Raw genomic sequence first — 18,926 nt, 5'->3', positions numbered from 1 at the left:
TTAGGCACGTCCGTTCACGCTGACACTTTGCAGAGTGAGTGCCAATTACACACAGACTCTTCCCCAGTATTTGCCTTAATGCAGGAAACTAAATACACAGTATGATTCACGCCAAGAGTCAATGTGTTAAAAAGATGGTCTGTGCTGGCTTTAAATGCTAAATAGAAAGGATAATTTAAGTGGATTCAGCTGTCTGAAGACATCTGCCAGCCTCCGTCATGTCAAACTTTGTCCAGCAGCTGGTTCATTAGAAACAACTGAAAGAAGGGAATATTACGGAAACTGGCTTTGTTTATTTACCAGTAACTATGAGGGTTTTTTACAAGTTTCCTTCATTATTTATTTTTCACTCTTCATCAGTTCTGCATACTGGAATGATTTTGTTTATTTGTTTATCCTTTGATCTTTATCAGTTTAATACAATTTCCCAGGCAGAGGATCATTAACTATTTGACTTTCATTAGTTTTTTGCTTATTTATTTGCAGAAGCTGCTTCTTTGAATTAAGTAATTGTTTTGTTAGCAAAGATGTTACATTCTTTTACTTATTTAAATGGGAAACTTTATAGGAAAACAAAGAGTTTGGCATACTGAAGGACCAATGTTTTCTCTAATTTTATTAAGTTATATAATAAAATTTACATTATAATTTTTTATTTTATAATTTATATAATTAAATTATATAACTTTTTTTCTCCTGTAGAAAAAAATATTCCTTCTTATGTATCTTCACAGAACGGTGTAGACAATATGAAGAGAAAAAAATTCACTATCTTACTCTATAGATTTTAGACTTATAATTAAGAAAATATACTGCATATTTACAATACCCTATAGTTGAATACATTTACTGTAAAACCTAAGAGTTGGTCCTTTAGGATGCATAGTTGACATTTCTGCTCTTGTCTCTTTGATAAAACAATCCGTTTTATCTAGTAGTTTAATTCTGTATTAGCCACGGTGATTTAGTCTAAATGTGGGTGGAAGAGCTGGAAAGGCTTAGAGTGGAAATTTTCATCTTCCTTTCTAAGGCTTGCTTTTGTTGATGGGAAGGAAATGATACCCACTTGACTTTAGACATCTGAGTTAGTATCTTACAACCCTTGAACCTCCTATGTAATCCCTGGAGACAGAAGATCTTCCCCGAGGACAGTTGAGAACATCCAATTTTCGTGTCAATCTCAGTGTCCACATTTTCTTTGGAAATAGATCCATTTTCCATTCAGACAAAGTTAAATTCAGTGAGAACTGTATCTTAAAAATGTATTTAGTACTCTCTATCCAATGTGCCCTTCTTGTCCAGATAAATAATTAAGGCCACATTCTTCCGTAGCATTTTCCCTCACTTTGTCTCACATTCTTTGCAAAACAAGCACGTGTCTTGTTCTCTGTCTGGAAGAACTTAGGCAAGAAGAAGGGAGAGGCTTGCTGAGAGGTGCCTGCAGGGCCACTGGCCTCACTGGGACAGGGATTCCGAGGCCGATTCCTGCTCTGCCAGACTGGGAAACAAATGAAGTGCATGCAATGGGACTGGTGCTTATGTGGGGACTAAGAACAGCTCGGACATTGCAGTGTTCCCATGCTTAATATCGCTTGTAGTTCAGTTGTAGTACTGTCACAAGAGCGGGGTTTACAAGGTGTCATTGAGACTATCATGCTGTTTATTCTGCTTCTTAACAACATATTTTGCAGTCCCCTTCCATAGAGAGCTTGACATCCAGTGCTAAACAAAGGTCTATGTGTCCAAAGGCATGAAGTTCCCTACAGATGGCAAGACATCCAGCTATCCTGTCATCCTAATCGTTTCTCTTTACTTTAAAAAGAGAACCAGCCCCACCTTAATGTATGTTTTGATAAGAAACTGCATGTCAGTGTGCATAATTGCCATATTTATCTAAGAAGATTGTCATGCATACATTAAATCAGTACCCTTTGGTATGTAGTTTCAGGATGGTTGAGTATGACAGCCACATCTTAATATTTCTTGGGAGGAGGAGAAGCCATAACTCTTACATGAATGAATATGGTATCTGGTTCTTATATTCCATATGGCCCTGAGGCAGGCCCATGGGTTTCTTCCTGTATAGTTTGGCAGTCTGCTGCCTATTACTACTTGTTTGCATTCAGTGCTTCTGATCTCCAATTTAACTTTTTGTAGCAAAAGATCGGTGGCAGCTGGAGTTAAGTGATATTTCAGATATTCCTTTTTTTTTTTCCCTTTCAAAGTAAGGAAAATATTGCCATGTATATAAGGTATAACTTCCAGCAGACAAATGTTATTGGTACTCTCTCTGTCTACTGCCTTTCAGACTCTTTGCCAAGAACTGGAAGCAAAATTTTATGAAGGGACTTTCAACTGGGAAAATGTAAAGCAACATGATGCAGCAAGTCTTTTAAAATTCTTCATCCGTGAACTGCCTCAGCCACTCCTAACTGTAGAATATCTCAAAGCTTTCCAAGATGTACAGAGTGAGTAGTGTCCTTTCTGTCTCAGTTGCAAAGAAGTGATACCAGTGCAGAGAAGTGCTTTGCTATAACAGCATTTTCATTAATATTCTGTGAAACCAAAAAAGAACAAATAGGACTTCTCATCAAAAAAGATGGGTACATTTTTGCTAATGTACAAATACCATTTTTCATGAAACATCTACTTTGGTAGTTTACACATAAAAGCACACTGTCATTTTCTGATATGCTTCTAATAGTCTTTAGAACTATTATAGATGAGTTATAAGAAAACTATTTAACAATATTTGTTTCAAAACAATATTTGTTTCAAAAGAAAACAATAGCAAAGATACAATAGTTCTGCAGAAAATCCAACAAACGGTAGTTTATACTGTTTAACATAGTCATGGAGGATATTTTATCCATTTTAAACAGGAAAAGCTAGACCAGAATTGTCAGAACTGCTGGTCATCCTTGATCCCTTGAGATCAGTAAGTTCCTGTGAAAATGTCCTCCTTGCCAACTGGTCACCAAGACAGTAAGCATACTGGTTGTAATAGAAAGAAAGCAGCTTTGTGGAGTGATGATCCACAGACATTAGCTCTCCAGCCAACACAGGAGTGTTGGTTTGAGACAAATCTTTTCCTGTCTTCTTGTAGGCTGAATGATGGCTCATTTCTAAGGGTACTTTCAGGGAATTCCCGTGGACAGGCAGTCAATCTTAACTGTTGGCTGTTTCACTCTCCAGTATGAGAGCTCTTTTCAAGGTCACAGGCCATTCAGTTGGTGTGCATAGGAGCTGGAGCTTAAGCCTGTTACATAGTGGTGTTGATTTTGCAGCGATGAGCAGCAAATTAAAGCAGGCCAGAATGTTTTCAAGTGATGCTGGCAGCTAACAGCTCCTCAAGGTTGTTCCACTTAGCAGATACTGATTGGAGCCAGGGTGGTTTCTGCTTGCCACTCCTGAGCTGTCTGAAGGCTTATGTGGTTTTACTTATCCAGAAAATACTTAGGTAACAGGATGCAACATACATGGAGCCAAAGGATATAATATAAACCAGACATAACACTTCATAGCCTACTATTGTTTAAATTGTCTGCCCATTGTGTGCATGCAGTGAGATTAGGTGTTAGAGAAAAAGGGCCATCTTTGTGACAGTAAACAGAATTTTTCAAGAGTGTGTTTAATTAGTGTGGTTAGACTTTTAATATTTAAATGACTTAATTTAAACAACCTAGCTTGTTAATTTAAATAACTTAAAGAACTAAAAGTAAAACGTTATTTAGGTAAACAGATGGAAAACCATGATTTAAGTAATGAATTTTAATTGTTTTGCAGTTGTGTTTTTACTTAATTTCCAAATAAAAGGTTGGTTCTTATTGCTTTTTGAGCATTGTGGCATGGGGTTTTGGAGCTAAATTTAATCCTCGCTTTTATTGTATGTCTTTCTAAGCACACAGGTACACTGTTGTCACTGCTTGTATGTTTTAAATGACTATATAATTTGCCACTAATTTATTCATATCCCTACTTTTTATTATGGTAGAAAGTAGTCAGCAAGCTGTTTTTTGTTTCATAGATGAACTTTTTATTGGCTGTATCTCCCAAACAGTTTTGGAAGAAATGTATTTGAAATAGCAGTTCAGTTGGAATCCCATTAGAATACACAAAAACAGCCCTGTTGAGCTTTGAAATAGTGTAATAAAACTCGGTCAGATGCAGGTATCCCCTTCTTCACCTGCGTTATGTATGGCTTGATTGTTAGGAATCTGCTGAGAAGACTTGCAAGAGCACTTTCCCAAAGGCATGACAGGAGGAAGTTTATCACAACAACAAACCTAAGAGAGCTGGGACTTTCCACTGCTCCACACCGGCAGGATTTAGAAACCCTCCTAGGGAGGAGGCAGAGAAATTGGGGGATGCGCTCATCCAGCATCTTGGCTGAATGACTCACCACCTAGCAGTTGGGTAGATGGCAGAAGCAATGGTATTCTTCTTTACTTAAAGCTTGCCACGTTTAGTATGACATTTACTGCTGCAGATATGTGTTAAGCTTCTCTGCTATTGTCTTTATTCCACTGGTTTACCACTGCAGCTGCTGCTGCTCATGTTACTGGAGACCTGCCTTACTCAGCAACCCGTGGTATTCCTTTTGCGGGGGTGACCTGGGAGACAGTGCAACTGTTTAGGCAGTCAGACAAACTGTGACAGCAATTTTAAAGATACCCTGTTGTATGCTGGGGCACAGGCTTGAAAAGGGAGGAACCATTAGCTGACTAGTTTTACTTCATAATGCTGCAAAATAAAGAATCACAAGGTGTCTAAAAAGGACTGCCAGAAGATTTTTGAGTCATACAGCAACTGAATCATATGAGACCATTTGGAAATGAGTATCAGAAAAGAAGGATCTGCCAGTCCTTTGTCATACTATCACAACAAGCCATATGTATGTGTTCAGCATTTTACAAGAGGTTTCCACTTTAAAATCATGCTGTTTGACAAATTGACAAATGATAATTTTAAAATGTTCATGTGCTTCAATGGCAGATCTTCCAACGAAGAAACAACAGCTGCAAGCTTTGAATCTTTTGGTTATCCTTCTACCTGAAGCAAACAGAGACACTCTGAAGGTTAGAATTGCTAATGCTTTTTTCCTGCACTTTTGTCTGTTTCTGTGAACCCACTATGCACTATGACAAACAATGTTGTCTTTTAGCATCCTTCTTTTGAGTTCAAAGTTAATGCTGGAATTAATGATTCTTTCTTTCTTTCTTTTTCTTTTTTTTTTTTAATTTTATTTCTCAGAACTTTAAAAAACAAAACAAACAACAACAACAACAAAAAAAAACAACCCATGACTTAGGACCCTAATTTCTCCCAAATGACTTTAAAAGTATTATTTGAAATTTTTCCAGATTGTAATAATCATCTCACAGTGAATGACTTCTTCTCTTACAAGTTTTTTCCTTATTTTAGCAGCAGCAGTTATTATTTGCAATGCAAAAAAGAAAGAAAAAAAAAAAGGATTATAATACTATGGCTGAACATTTGCATTTTATGAAATAGGTTTAGCTCTTTTGTTTCATTCTTCACTTTTGCCCATGTTGTGTGTTTCAACCCAATAAGCAAGAAATTTACACTTCCTATTGATACTTGCAGCACATCACTCTTGGAAACATCCAATTTGGGCTTGTCCTTTTGTAGCAAAGCCAGCCATCTTTTTCAGAATGTGCTTACTATTTTGCTACAATGAAAAATGAATTTGCAGGATTTGTATGGAATGCAGAGTATCTTCTACTATAGCCAAAAAAACCCTATTAGTTCTTATTGTTTAAACATAGCTTCCTTTTTGAGTTATTTACTGTGAGGAAGCACTCAGGAGGGTTCCTGGCTTGGGTTACAAATATCTGGAACCGAATTAATTGAAGACTGATGGTTTGTAACTGGCTACCTCTCATTCACAATGCAGTGCGGTTTACTCATGAGTTGTGTACCTCACTGAACTATCTATTCCATGTTTCCATGACAGCTGGCATTATTGTGTTCACTTTCTATTTAAGAAAAGCCAATAGTAATGTTTTCAAAAGTATCTGTGTGATGATACTTATGCACCTACATAAGCAGTCTTACTCTACAGGGCTTCAAAGTCACTTGAATATTTTTGAAAAATGTTATCCACAAAATTAACAAGAATTATTTACTTCATTACTTAAAGAAAACTTGCATTGCAGTCTTGTGAAGGAGCATATCCACATTTCTTATTCTAATTGCTTTAATGTAGTTTTATAAGGTATAAATAGATTTTTCCAAGAATGTGTAGCATCATGTTTCATTCTGTCTTTTTCTTGTGCAAAGCTGAGCTTTAAGTTCTGCTGTAATTTCAGGTACTGCTTGAATTCCTCCAGAGGGTAATTGATCATCGAGACAAAAATAAAATGACGCTAAACAATGTTGCAATGGTGATGGCCCCAAACCTTTTCACATTTCATGGGTTTGGCTCAAAGACTATCGAGCAAAGCGAGTTTGTTATGGCAGCTGGAACAGCAAATGTCATGCGCTTTATGATTCAGCACCAAAAACTCCTCTGGACAGTAAGTGTACTCCTAAGGGGGGAAAAAATACATAAATTTCACAAACAAGGCATCTGAACAAAGAAGTAAAGTGAACTTATTTCCATGATTTAAAGAAAGATCAGCCCCATGCAGCTGGGGCCTTGCTCATAGGTAGCAAGATAGGAGTGTAACAGAATCATATTTACATATTGTGGTGGAGTTAAGGTCTGATGGTCAGAGTTTTAGTATTCAGTATAAGTGAACTCAAAAATAAGTCCTTGGGGAATCCTTGTATTTGGCCTATTGGTAGGCATTGTTACAAGGAATTTATTCTTTTCTGCTTAGAGATATTCATAGCACACATGGTGTGTTAGTCCATTTCTCTTTTGGGCCAGACTTTGTATTATATAAAACATGCTTTAATAAAAACATGAACTTGTGTCATGGTTCTCAAGCAAAGCTCTCACTTAGACAGGCTGGAGAACTTCAAGCTTTGCTGTCCATCAGGAACTTTAAACAATCTTGACTTTTGCTGCAAATGTGGAATAGTTACTACCGCCATGGCACAATGTAAAATGTGCTGAGTGTTTTTTTTTTTTTCCTGAGGAGAGTAAAAACACTATGATTCTAACTCTCTTCCTCTGAGAGCTTATTGAATTGAATATAACATCACAAGCGTAGCGTTTTTTAAATTGTTTCACAGCTTTGTATTATTTGAATCTAATTTCTACTAGAAATAGATATTTTTTTTCCAGTTCTACTTAACAATCTGTAAATTTACAATGTTTGATAAGTTATGGAAGTGATGTATATACCTTACTATCTATATTCATCTAGATTCCCAAGTTTCTTGTTAACCAAGTGAGAAAACAAAATGCTGAAAGCCAAAAGAAGGAGAAAAAAGACAAAGCTATGAAGAAACTTCTGAAAAAGATGGCTTATGACCGTGAAAAGCATGAGAAACAGGACAAGGTCCCTAACGATGTAAGGAAACATATCTGAAATACTATATTAATAAGATTACCATCTCTAGTGAAAAAGAGGCTATAGCTGAGAGAATATCTGCATTTATTTATCACAGAGTTTCAATAAATAGCAGGTTAATATATGGGTTTCATAGTTATGGGTTACCAGAATGGCACATTTGGAAGGTTGGGCTGTTTATTTTTTCTCCCTATTTTTCAAAATATTTCTATTTCTATTTTTTTTATTTCTATTTGTTCTTTATTTTTTCTTTATTATTTTTATTTTTTTCCTATTTCTAATATTTCTATTTGAAAAATGATAATCCCATAGATCGTTTCAATTTGGGCATCTGAAACAGTAGTAGGTTAGGTCAGTATTTATAGAGAGAACAAGTGTTGTGACACTTGTTATTGTACCAGGGTTTAGATGCATTTCTGTCTAACGGAACTCTGTGTGTTTACTTAAAAAACAAAACAAAATGCAAACTCTCTACAAGGTTGCAGTATTTCATATTTAACAGTGTTTGGAAACTAAGCTGGTATTTAATTCTCACGCCCATAGGAGCTCCCACACCACTGAGCTCTGTCTCAGTGAATTTAAGTATTCCTGGTAATGTGAAGCATGCTAGAGCATGCACAGCTGCTATCCCCTTCTCCTCTCCTTCTATCCCCCTCAAAATAAAACCAACAAGCAAAACTAAACAAAACCACTACCAACAACAAAAGACAAAACAAATGTGAAAACTGATAAACTGTTTCTTAATTAGCTATTGTCCAAGTGTCCACTCCCAACTTACCCATGTGAATACAACCTTTAGTTCAGTAAGTGACTACTGCTAGGCCCATCAATGATGTCAAGGCATGTACACATTATGAACAACAGTTCATAACTCTTGAAAAAATACAAAAAAAGTTCCTTGGCAATATAGTGTCATTATTTTCCTTTACTTCAGAAGTATTTTAATTGAGCTCCTCCCACTGACTTTTCAAAAATATATCTCATGCTTCTTGAAATTGCTTATTATTTACAATCTTAATGAAGTTAATAATTACAATTGATAAAGCTTATTAGACTATACAGAATAGCATCTAAATTATAATGCATTTGAAATACGTTTTTCCAATATTTTAAATACAGATAGAATCAAATATATGTGACCCCATAACATACGGAATACTTACTGGATTAAGGTGCTACAAAAGTACTGTTTTATGGGTTGAGGTCATATTGAAGATTCCGGTGAATTAGAGACATCTTGTGGTAGCTTGTAAAAATGCATTGGTCAGAATCTCATCAAGCATGTGCATGGCAAACTCTTATTAAAGAAAAAAAAAAAGAAAAGAAAAGGGGTTGTCATATTCTGCTAAAAGCAGTTTGTTAACATCATATTAAGATAAAAAATAGAATATGGTGAATATATTGTAATATCTGCCGGATCTGCCTGGTTTGATCCTATAAGCATACTTTTTCTTTTTTCTTTTTTTTTTTAATCTGAAAAAAGATGGATCCTTATTTGCAGCCAACATCTGCTAGAACCATATACCTATATCCTGTCTATACCTAAATAAGGTTCCTTTTGTATGCATTATTTGACACATCGTTAATTGTCTGAAATGAATTAATTCCTTGGGTGATACCTAGGCATATTTTCATATTTACTTGAATATATTTGAAGGAATCTATACACAGAATCTGATATTATCTACAATTTTAAAATAAAGCTAATTAAATATTGACATTTGTTTTATACTGTCTAATAAAAAGAGGATTCTTTGAATACAATTCAGCTGAATTAACATGAGCTGACACTTAAAGAAATGCTGCCATCCTCTGTTCAACATGGAAATAACAGCAAATACACTGAAATAGGCAAGTGCCTTTGCAATCCTCAGAGGATTTTTTATAATTCAGTGCTGTTGATTTTTGTAGTAAAATATGCCTTTTTAACCCACTAGAGAGCTAAGACTGGAATGTCATGTAATACTTACCCAAACTTCATCCCCAAACATAAATGTAAAGTTGCTTTTAAAGAATTTTCTTTAAGCCCTAGAAATCTCTGGGGATTCCCTGCAAAATTAAATGGTAGATTTTTTGTGAAATCCTTCATTCTTATTCAAAGCATTCCATAACTGGGGTGCCTGAGAACAAGTACTCTTAAAATCGTATTCCCAAATATGAAATGGCTTCATTGTAAATGACTTTTATACATTTTTCCATATAGCTAAAATTAACTCAGTTCTTTAAGAAAACAAAACACACTTTTTTTTATTTTCTTTTTTTTTTTTTTTTTTTCAATTTGAATTGACTTAATTTGAAATTGAGGTGATCTAACTGTGCAGTTTGTGAACTGAACTCCACTCTTAGTTGGCAAGTGAGGTACTTAAACTTTTGGTGAATCACCGCTCTGGAGAAAGCTGTTTGTAACTTTTAGAAGTTAATCATCCTGCTTGCAGCTGAATAAAAACTAAGTGAAAGTTGCTATTTTCTACCACATGTTATGGTACCACATGTAGTTAAAACATATACAACCAGAGCTTGTGTCACTTCCATAATGTTCAGAAATATCACAGTATCAGCATTCTCAATGACAATCAGCTCACTTGTTAATCTGCATAAAGGATAAAATTTCATCTCATCTCTGATGAGGCCTTTCACTCAATGACATTTCTTCTTTTAAGACAGAGGTTAAACAGAAATTATTGTGCAAGGGGAGCAGATTTGGGGCAAAATCTCTGTACAGCAGGAAGAGCAGTTAATGGGGCTCATGAAGGCTGATTGCTTTTTAGAGCACCTACACATACAGCTCTACAGCCCATGTTTGTGTTAGGGAGCAAGTCTTTATGTTGCTGTTGGTGTGCGTTGTGCCCAAAGCCAGGCAAAGAAAGATGCTCTCAGGACTAGGTATTTAACTATTAGCATAGCCAGATTTATACCATCTGTCACTATATTCCTGTCATTATTGTTCCAAAATAGCAGTCGTGTTGGTGGCACAATGCGATGGTACTGGGTGTCACTAATACAGGTTAGAAAAACCAATGTGTCCTATAGCCATTCCGTTTGTATAACATGTTTGAATTTTCACAGTATAAATTTATTGACCCTTGCTGAATTTGTTGTCCACTGTAATTCCAGATTATTAACTAAAAATATAGGTTCCTGCTAATCCATGTCCCATTAGACAAACTAACACAGAATTGTGTACTAAAATGAAAAAAATTTACCGCGCTGAATTTCATGAAAGACCAGTTATTAAATAACCTTTGCATCCTTGAAAGTTTCCTTTCCTTTTGCCAGAAAGTATGATCCCAACAGTTTGAAAAATGGTAAAAGATGTTTAAACAGGAGTTAGCTTTCTAGTGAATAGCTACAGCCATTATTTCAATAGGTGGAGGCCTTAAAGATAGATACAGGGAATTGCTTTCTGAGATCAGCTGCAGCCTGATGAATCTTTGATTGCATGTTTACTATGAAATTCTCAGTTTGCTAATTCTTAATGGTTTAGACATAAATAAACATACATAGACATTATTATGTCTATTATTTTTAAAATTGATAATAAAAGGACCAGATACAGAAGGATTGTCTGGTTAAAATTACTTACCATAGCAAATCACCTATGTATGTTAATGAGCCTTTCTCAAGCTGTGCTGTGAAGCTGTGCTTCTGATTCTGATCACAGTTACACTTGTTGTCTATTAGTCTAGTTCAGATGGTTTCAGAGAAACTATTCTAGATTCCTAGGTGCCCAGATTTGTTCGTTGATTTTGGAAGAAGAAATGTTCAGCCTTAAAATTGCAGTAAACAGTGGGGAAAAAAAAAAAGAAGGGAATGGACTGTCATAATCAACCTTGGCTACTGATAGTTTTACATTTCTTTTCCTATCAAAATGAATACATTCTGGTAAATGGTAATACGAATAGAAAAATTACCTTAAGATTTTCAGGAACAGAAATTAGGACCTTATTCACAACTAAATTATGCCTTCTGTGATTTCAATTGCATGTACTGTAAGTTGAACCGAAAAAACATCCTTTGGAGCCCTCTTTCTCTGTAAGTAATATGACTGATATTCATCATCAAGGATTTCTGAGTAGAAATAAAATACAAATCCATTATGTAGTCATACCTGCAGGTTGGCTATCAGAATATATTCTGGAGAATAAAAAAGTAGAGATAAAAAGCTGCTGTAGTGAATACTTGTGTTAAAAGGAAATGATACTTCCTGAAAAGAGGAATCATTTAAAGTAGAATGACCCATGAATACTTTGTGATTTTTTTTTTCCTCCATGAAGATCAGTTTAAATGAAAATGGAAAGGTTTCTCGTGGAAGTTTTCATAGGGGTGGTATGGAAGAGTTGCCTGGCATTCATGCCTACAGCAAGTCTTTTCCATATCAATCTTATGCGCTTCTTATCATACCTGAGAGTTTTCTTAATAGAGTGGTATTTGTTATTGTTATTCTTAACATATTTGAAAAAAAAATAAATACTACTGTTCTTTTTTTTTCTAAAGTTTTTCTTGCTGTTAAAAAGAGATTTGAAGTTCTGATGTAATTTACTGAATTTCTGTGTAGTTCTCATATTTCTGCAGCGAAGTGCAGTAGACAGTAGTGGAGTGCACTTACAGAGCACTGTACTGTTACTTATTCCATACTGTATTTCGAGAAACTCATCAAAGCCAGCTGCTAGCAGCTTTGTTCCAACACCATTATTGCTTTACAGGCTGATGTTCCTCAGGGAGTGATACGGGTGCAAGCGCCTCATCTTTCGAAAGTTTCCATGGCAATACAGCTGACAGAAGAACTGAAAGCCAGTGATATAGTAGCCAGGTTTCTCAGCCAGAAAAGGTACAAACATATTTTTATTTTCTTAACTTATCAGGAAAAGTGGATTTTCATATTTTCTATCAAGGAAAAAAGTCTTAAAACACTTTGAATCCAAATGAGTTCATGAATAGTAGGGTCAAATCTATCCTGTTAGAATACATGCGTGAGGAATTAACCTAGTGTTTCTAATACCACTAAAACTCATGAAGCCTTCAGGAATGCATGAGTGCTATTAATAGAAGATTAACTGCTATTTAGTCTGATGGGTAAGGAATACGTTTGTAACATTCTGGAAGCAGGAAGGATCTCCAAAAGGTAAGTCGGAGAAAGAAATGAGAAAAAGAGAAATAAAGCATTTAACTAAAAATCCATTTATATATAACTGTATTATAGGTTTTGGAATATAAATATGTGAAAATGTTGCTTGTGCATTTATTTAAAGGAAAGCTACATTTGAGTCATCCAAATCCATTTAGAAAGGGAAAAGTTTTAATCAAGCTTTTACATCTACTATATACACATATATATATATATGTATATGGGCATAGTAAGAAATCAGAATAGACTTAACATCAAAGAATTAACACACGTGCATCATATATAACTATTCATGCTAAAGGAATAACATGATGCTCTGGTTGAGATCAGTAAGCCACTTTTTCCTAAATGCTGTTTACAGGGGCTTAAACTTTTGACAGAAAGCTATTTTCTGGCTGCACCAAAGCATATTTTATTACAGTTAAGCAGTGAGAAAAATAAAATCTCTTGATAATTTGGGGACTTTATTCTTCCACTGTCTGTTTTTTTACTACTTTTAGTTGCATCAAAATTATAAACAGCAAGAATGTGGTTTCCCCTACCCAACCACTTGGCTTTTTCAGAAATGTGAAGTGTGTAAGGGGAGTACTTATTTTTGCAGCAGCAGTGAAAGAAAAATTAGAGGGTAAATATCAGGCTGCTTGCTAATAACAATGGAATGCTTTTCTAAAATCCACAGTTTCTTCATGCCTATCTTGTTATGCCTTTTCTGTAGTTTATTGCTCACTTGCAGGACTATTCATTTGCACTGGCATGCATGGGTATTCTTGTTCACTTACTGTATCACTAAATGAGTATAAACACAAAGGGTTTACAACTGGTCCACTGCTAATCTTAATTAGCATAACTTCTCCCAGACGTGTCTCAGTGGTTGGTGCGCAAGCTCTTTTGCAATACAGTTAATCAGTGTTTTCTGTTCCTGACAGTGGAAATGTTCAAACACTCAAGAAAGAAGAGGTCTTTCTTTATGAAATAGGAGGAAATATTGGTAAGGATGGCTTCTGAACAACTTCTCTTGCTATAATAAGATTGCTTGGCGCTTTGTCCGTGCACTTCACTGAGTGATTGCATTTATTCACATCCCTAATTCTCCCTGACACTGAGACAGAAAGTTAACCTTGGGGAGAAGGAAGCAGAAAAGGTGATATGATCATCATATTAGTAGTACATTATTATCTCTCCTAGAGGAAGATGGCTGCTGTTACAGGTGTTCCTGGTACATATGTACAATGAAGAAGCATAAAAAGGTTGAATAGAAAGGTGCTTGAAGTTCATCTTCTTCATCTCTTTGTATTGAGGCGTAATAAATGAACTTACAGCCCTTTAAGCTCTGCATTAGAGTTTTGCTTGCAGGTTCCTACAGGGAAATAACCACTGAAACAGAAAAGTGACCTAGTGATGAAGGACAGTTAGTCTATCCTGCTCTGTGTAACCATTGATTAAAGCAAATAGCAGATCAGCAAGGTTAAGTCCAAAGGATGATTTTGAAAGCAGTTCTAAAATTTCCCTTGATGAATGCAAAAGTACTTTTACACTAGGAATCAGTTCCCAATCACAGTATTTTTCTTATACTGAGAAAACAAACCAAAAAAAAACTAGAAAACACTTCTGTACTGAACTTCTGTATTGTATTGAACATCTTACATTTGCTTTTTCCTTTTGAAGCATGGCCTTTTATACTTTATTTGAAGCTTTAAAATTCCATGAATACCCAGTACTTTTGTACTCTGCAATTTAAAATCCTGTATGTAATTGCTGTTTTTAGCGTTTTTCCCTTTTATCTTTCTACTACTTCAAATCAGTTTTTCTAAACTGAAAAAATTAAATTTAAATAAAAAATAACACTTTCTTACTTTCCCTACAGAAGATATGTTTTAGTGTTTTTACAAAGTCTGAAGGCAAAAAATAAGTTACTAAGATATGCGGATGCCAGATGAACATATTATCTGCTCTCTTGCATATCCAGTATGTATGCACATTTGCCGTGCCTGTTAAACAGCTTGTGCTCCCAGATGTACAACTGTTTTAAAGGAGGGGACTATCTCTTTTATTACATAGAGGTGTTACTGTTTTAGAAAAAGTTTTTGCAACAGAACTCCTGTGAAACGGGAACAAGCTAGTATCACTTAAACATGTGACGGAAACTATACGTCTCTCTTGGAGCAAATATGTGGCCAGTTGTAGATTTATTTATTTATTTTTATTATGGAGTCGGTTAGAAAGTTTAGATGCTTCCTTGGTCTGAATGACTTATTAACAGACAATTTTAACTTTAATCACCTCTTACAAATGCTAGTCTTTATTAATGCTCTCAGCTGAGATAAGAGAAGCTCCCTGATTTTTACCTGCTGTACAGGTAAAACCAGCTGTCCTGATCTTCTGTTTCTTTTCTTCTGCCCAATGGGACTGACTCATGCACAGGGAGCCGAAATGGGAGAAGACTTGACAGGCTCATAATACACTTCTGTGCTTCCACTCATAATTACAACATGAGCAATGCTGCCATCCTTTCCCCTAGCAGATGGGGCTGGTGAAGTCTCCGGACTTTATTTTTTTTGAGTACTCAGTACACTGTACGGCTTCCAGGCACTGCGCAGAACTTCTGCTATTGCTTTGTGACCAGGAATGGATACAGAAATGATAACTCACTGTCCTTGTGCTCCCATTGAGGGGCTGGTCCAGAAACATGGGTGATACATGGCACACAGGCTGGGATAAAAATGCCAGAGGAAGGACAGGACCTGGCGTTGAGAGGGGGTGGAGAGAGCAGAGGGAGCCTACTCAAGCAGGGAGTCTTGCTGGCTTGCCTGCTGTGAGCAGGGTGTCCAGACAGCTGGCAGGCAGACCTGGCTGCAGTGTAGCACCTCTGCTTGCCTCCTGCTTTAGGAGAACATATTTCAAAAACGTCTGGCTGGCACATTAAAGAGGTTGCAAGCCATTTAGCCCAACCGCTTGCACGGCAGAGTAGAAGAGGAGCTGTGATGCACGTCTGCAAATGCATGAGATGATGCTTTGCCTGTGGGGTAATGGGGGGAGTAAGCAGATCTTGCTGGATCAGCATATGGTATTTTCGTCATAGCTACTCGACATAAATTAATTGCTTGTAGTGCACCAAAACCATTGTCCTGCTTTTCCCTCCTTTGATAGTAACCATTGCAAGTGCTATCCAGAAGTACTAACCAAGACGAGCAGGATGGGGAGTAATGCCTTCTTAGCAAGGACAAACCTTGCTCAAACTTTCTATTTCAGAAAGGGAGAATAACCTGAAATTTAGTGGGCTTCCATGCAAATTTGAATTAACCACAAGAGAACCAGGACCCTGCTTTCTTTTTTTAAAACTTTCACACAGGGGAGCTCCCATGCACTTGGTCTGCATGAAGAATCAGACACAGTGCCACAAAGTTGAACTTCCTACAGCTTCCCCAAGCTGTAGGAAGTTCGTCCCTGCTTTCTTTCCTCCCTCCCTCCATCTCTGCTCCACTTCTTCCCCTAGACATGGGAAAGATAAGAGCGCTTCTAGGCTTTAGCTGTGTTGTCCATTGTTAAATACCACAGAGGTAGCTTAAAAAACTAAGTGGATCACAGCAGCAACTTTGAAAATAATTTCATTTTGTTGTTGTTGTTGATACTAATGTAACCACACACCTTTTTTTTTTTTTTTTTTCTTCTTCCTAGGGGAACGTTGCCTTGATGATGATACCTACATGAAGGACCTATACCAGCTCAACCCAAATGCTGAGTGGGTTATAAAACCTAAGCAGAGTTAAGCTCACAACAAATGGCAAAAGAACAAACAACCTGTGGACTTTTAATGCTGAATGTTTCAAAGGGATAGCTTGTCCTTTCGACATTCAACTGTATTATATGTATTAATAGAAAACTACCTTGTTTAAAAAAATAAGGTGGTGGAAACCCAACAGTGATTACCAGTAAATTTTCACTTTTACTTACAGCAAAATATCAGAGATAACAAATGAGTGGGAAAACTGTGTTATGAGAATAAGTCAGTTAAATATTTTAATGGCACTAATCTACCTTGATGATACGCCCATCTGGTAGGCTTTGTTTCGGAAGAATTTATTTTTCAAACAGATGCTTAACCTCTTTATATTAGAGATTTACAATCTGTTTGTGTAGAAGTGTGTGTTCATGTAGGTTTTTGCAGTGTTATTACACTGGAGAACCAAATCCTGATCAGCACTTCTGGATGGTACAGTATTAAAAATATTTAAAACTGTTTCCCAAGTAAGTGTGAAATTCACAGGAAAAACCTGCAACACAATATATTTTGTCTTTGGAAATCCTAATTTTTTCACTTTCTAAATGAAAAAAAAAAAAACTATTTGGAAAACAACAACAACAACAACAATGACTGTGAAAATGCTTTCTATGCAGCTTTTTTTGCTAGATATTTTAAATATTTTTTATTCTTATTCTGGTTGATTGTATTCTTGATACTATTTTTTTAATAGGACCATATGACAAGGTGAGTAATTTTGAAGCTCACCACTCCTGGCAGTGTCCTTTCTGGAATATTGTCATCTACTAGAAAGACCTCTAGGTTTTTCAGCAGTGATAATGCAGACATGTTGCATAAACTGGTTCCAGGTTTTTAGGACATCTGATAGAATGCAGAGCATTTTGTGAACTGCCAAAACCTGCCAATTACTAGCACAATAAAAACTTTCAGGATTAATAAAATAAAATAGCTGTGGAGAGAAACTGTAGGCTTGGTTTCATAGCTAGCAAACCACCAACCTTTCACTCAAAATCAGTGTAAAGGTCTGCTGTGGAGTTTATGTAGGCTTTTTGGATGTTATCTACCATCTGGGCTATCATAGATGAGGCTAGAAATCAAGTCCTGATTTCCTTGACTGATACTGTCTAAACCACTTAAAAATTAATAATCCAACAATGAACAATTGCAAATCCTTCTCTTTGCAAGGGAAAGACTGAAAGCTCCCTGTGGAATTCGCTGATAATGAATTATAGACTGACATGGCTTATTGCAGCACGAAGAGCTGTGGACTGTAGCTTCAGAGCCCAGGTCCCACAGCAATACTTTGGGCTCACTAACCTGTGTACCGCTTTACAATTTATTTGAAAACTAGCTCACCAGTGCTTAAGTGCTCATACCTGTGTGCTGACTACCTGAAGTAACTACTGTGAAATTATAGCTTAGGAGCTAAATATTTTCTTTCAATGCACACACGATTATATTGACCTGTTAGGGAATATTCTACATACAATCAAGGACTGGATTAGATTTTTTTTTTTTTGACTTGATCAAAGCTGATTAAAGGAATGAAGGGCCTTTCTGCTGAGCTTTGGATATGGGCCCTGGGCTGTTCCCAAAATAACCACTGGAACTCTCCATTTTCTGTACAAGCAGTGAAAGAAAACTCTAAAAGGTCATCAAAAAATTAGGCACCTACTGATTAGTTATCCACAGCATACGAACAATTTGGGGGGTGTAAGTATTTATTGTTTTTTAACAGCTGTCTTGATAGGGAGAGCATGTAGGGAAGGATTCTCAAATGCAGGGTGAATGAAATGCGAAATTGTTCTAATGTGGTTGTACTGCCCCTGCTGCTCCATCTTGTCGGGCACCCCTACATGCTGTTGCACTGTGCCATTATGGGCAAACCCCGTGAAACAAATAGTTTTTGTCAATAGAACAAAACACACTCGCTGTCCTTTGAACGTAAGGGACAGAGAAACGGTGAAATACTTAGGTAAATATTTATGAATCTAATGTAATAAATAGAAGATGTTTTGTCATGTAATACAAAAATGATGTGTGTTCTTTATAGTTCTGTAAAAGATTGCTTGCTACTGCAGTGCTAGCTGTTATTTTAAGCAGGAGCAAAGTGCAGAGGATAGAACAGCTGTACAGTTTCAGCGTAAAATTACAACCACCCTCTGGCTATGATCTTTTAAATAACTTTGTTTCTGGTTTAGTGCCATTATCTTTTTTAATTTAAAAAGCTCTTTTATAATTAAATATGTTTTTTTTTTCTGAATTCTCTTCTCATTTATTGTGTTAGCATGCAAAACACAAACGACACCAAGCGGCGGTTGCTTTTTAATTTCACAGTTTACATCTTTGCAGGTAGTTTTGTAGTTTTGTGTGTGAAGAGAGAGCCTACTCGGTATGTTAACAGCAGCCTCACAGCCCCGGGGGTGAAGGCCGCAGCAGGCCATGCAGGCTGCCCAGCACCCTGAGGTAACACCTTGCGAGGCAAGGGACCAGCTGCCTGCTGGGTGCCCACTGAAACCTCCGTCTCTCTACCCCTCAGCACCCAAGAATTAAGTGC

General features: G+C 36.4%; 1 protein-coding gene across 1 annotated transcript in view; it reads left to right on the top strand.

The window, feature by feature from the left end:
- ARHGAP18 (Rho GTPase activating protein 18) overlaps positions 1-18,559 on the top strand; it is a 64,828-nt gene extending 46,269 nt beyond the window's left edge. The window contains exons 9-15 of the mRNA XM_084283464.1: positions 2,309-2,468; positions 4,996-5,078; positions 6,333-6,539; positions 7,338-7,484; positions 12,188-12,312; positions 13,536-13,597; positions 16,285-18,559. Coding sequence (XP_084139590.1) covers positions 2,309-2,468; positions 4,996-5,078; positions 6,333-6,539; positions 7,338-7,484; positions 12,188-12,312; positions 13,536-13,597; positions 16,285-16,376 — 876 coding nt within the window. The 3' untranslated portion in view covers positions 16,377-18,559. The remainder of the gene's footprint in view (positions 1-2,308; positions 2,469-4,995; positions 5,079-6,332; positions 6,540-7,337; positions 7,485-12,187; positions 12,313-13,535; positions 13,598-16,284) is intronic.
- The last annotated feature ends 367 nt before the right edge of the window (positions 18,560-18,926 follow it).

The sequence above is a fragment of the Netta rufina genome, assembly GCF_964035555.1.
Source record: "Netta rufina genome assembly, chromosome: 3".
NCBI classification, from domain to species: Eukaryota; Metazoa; Chordata; class Aves; order Anseriformes; family Anatidae; genus Netta; species Netta rufina.
This window is presented reverse-complemented; position numbering and strand designations above follow the sequence as displayed.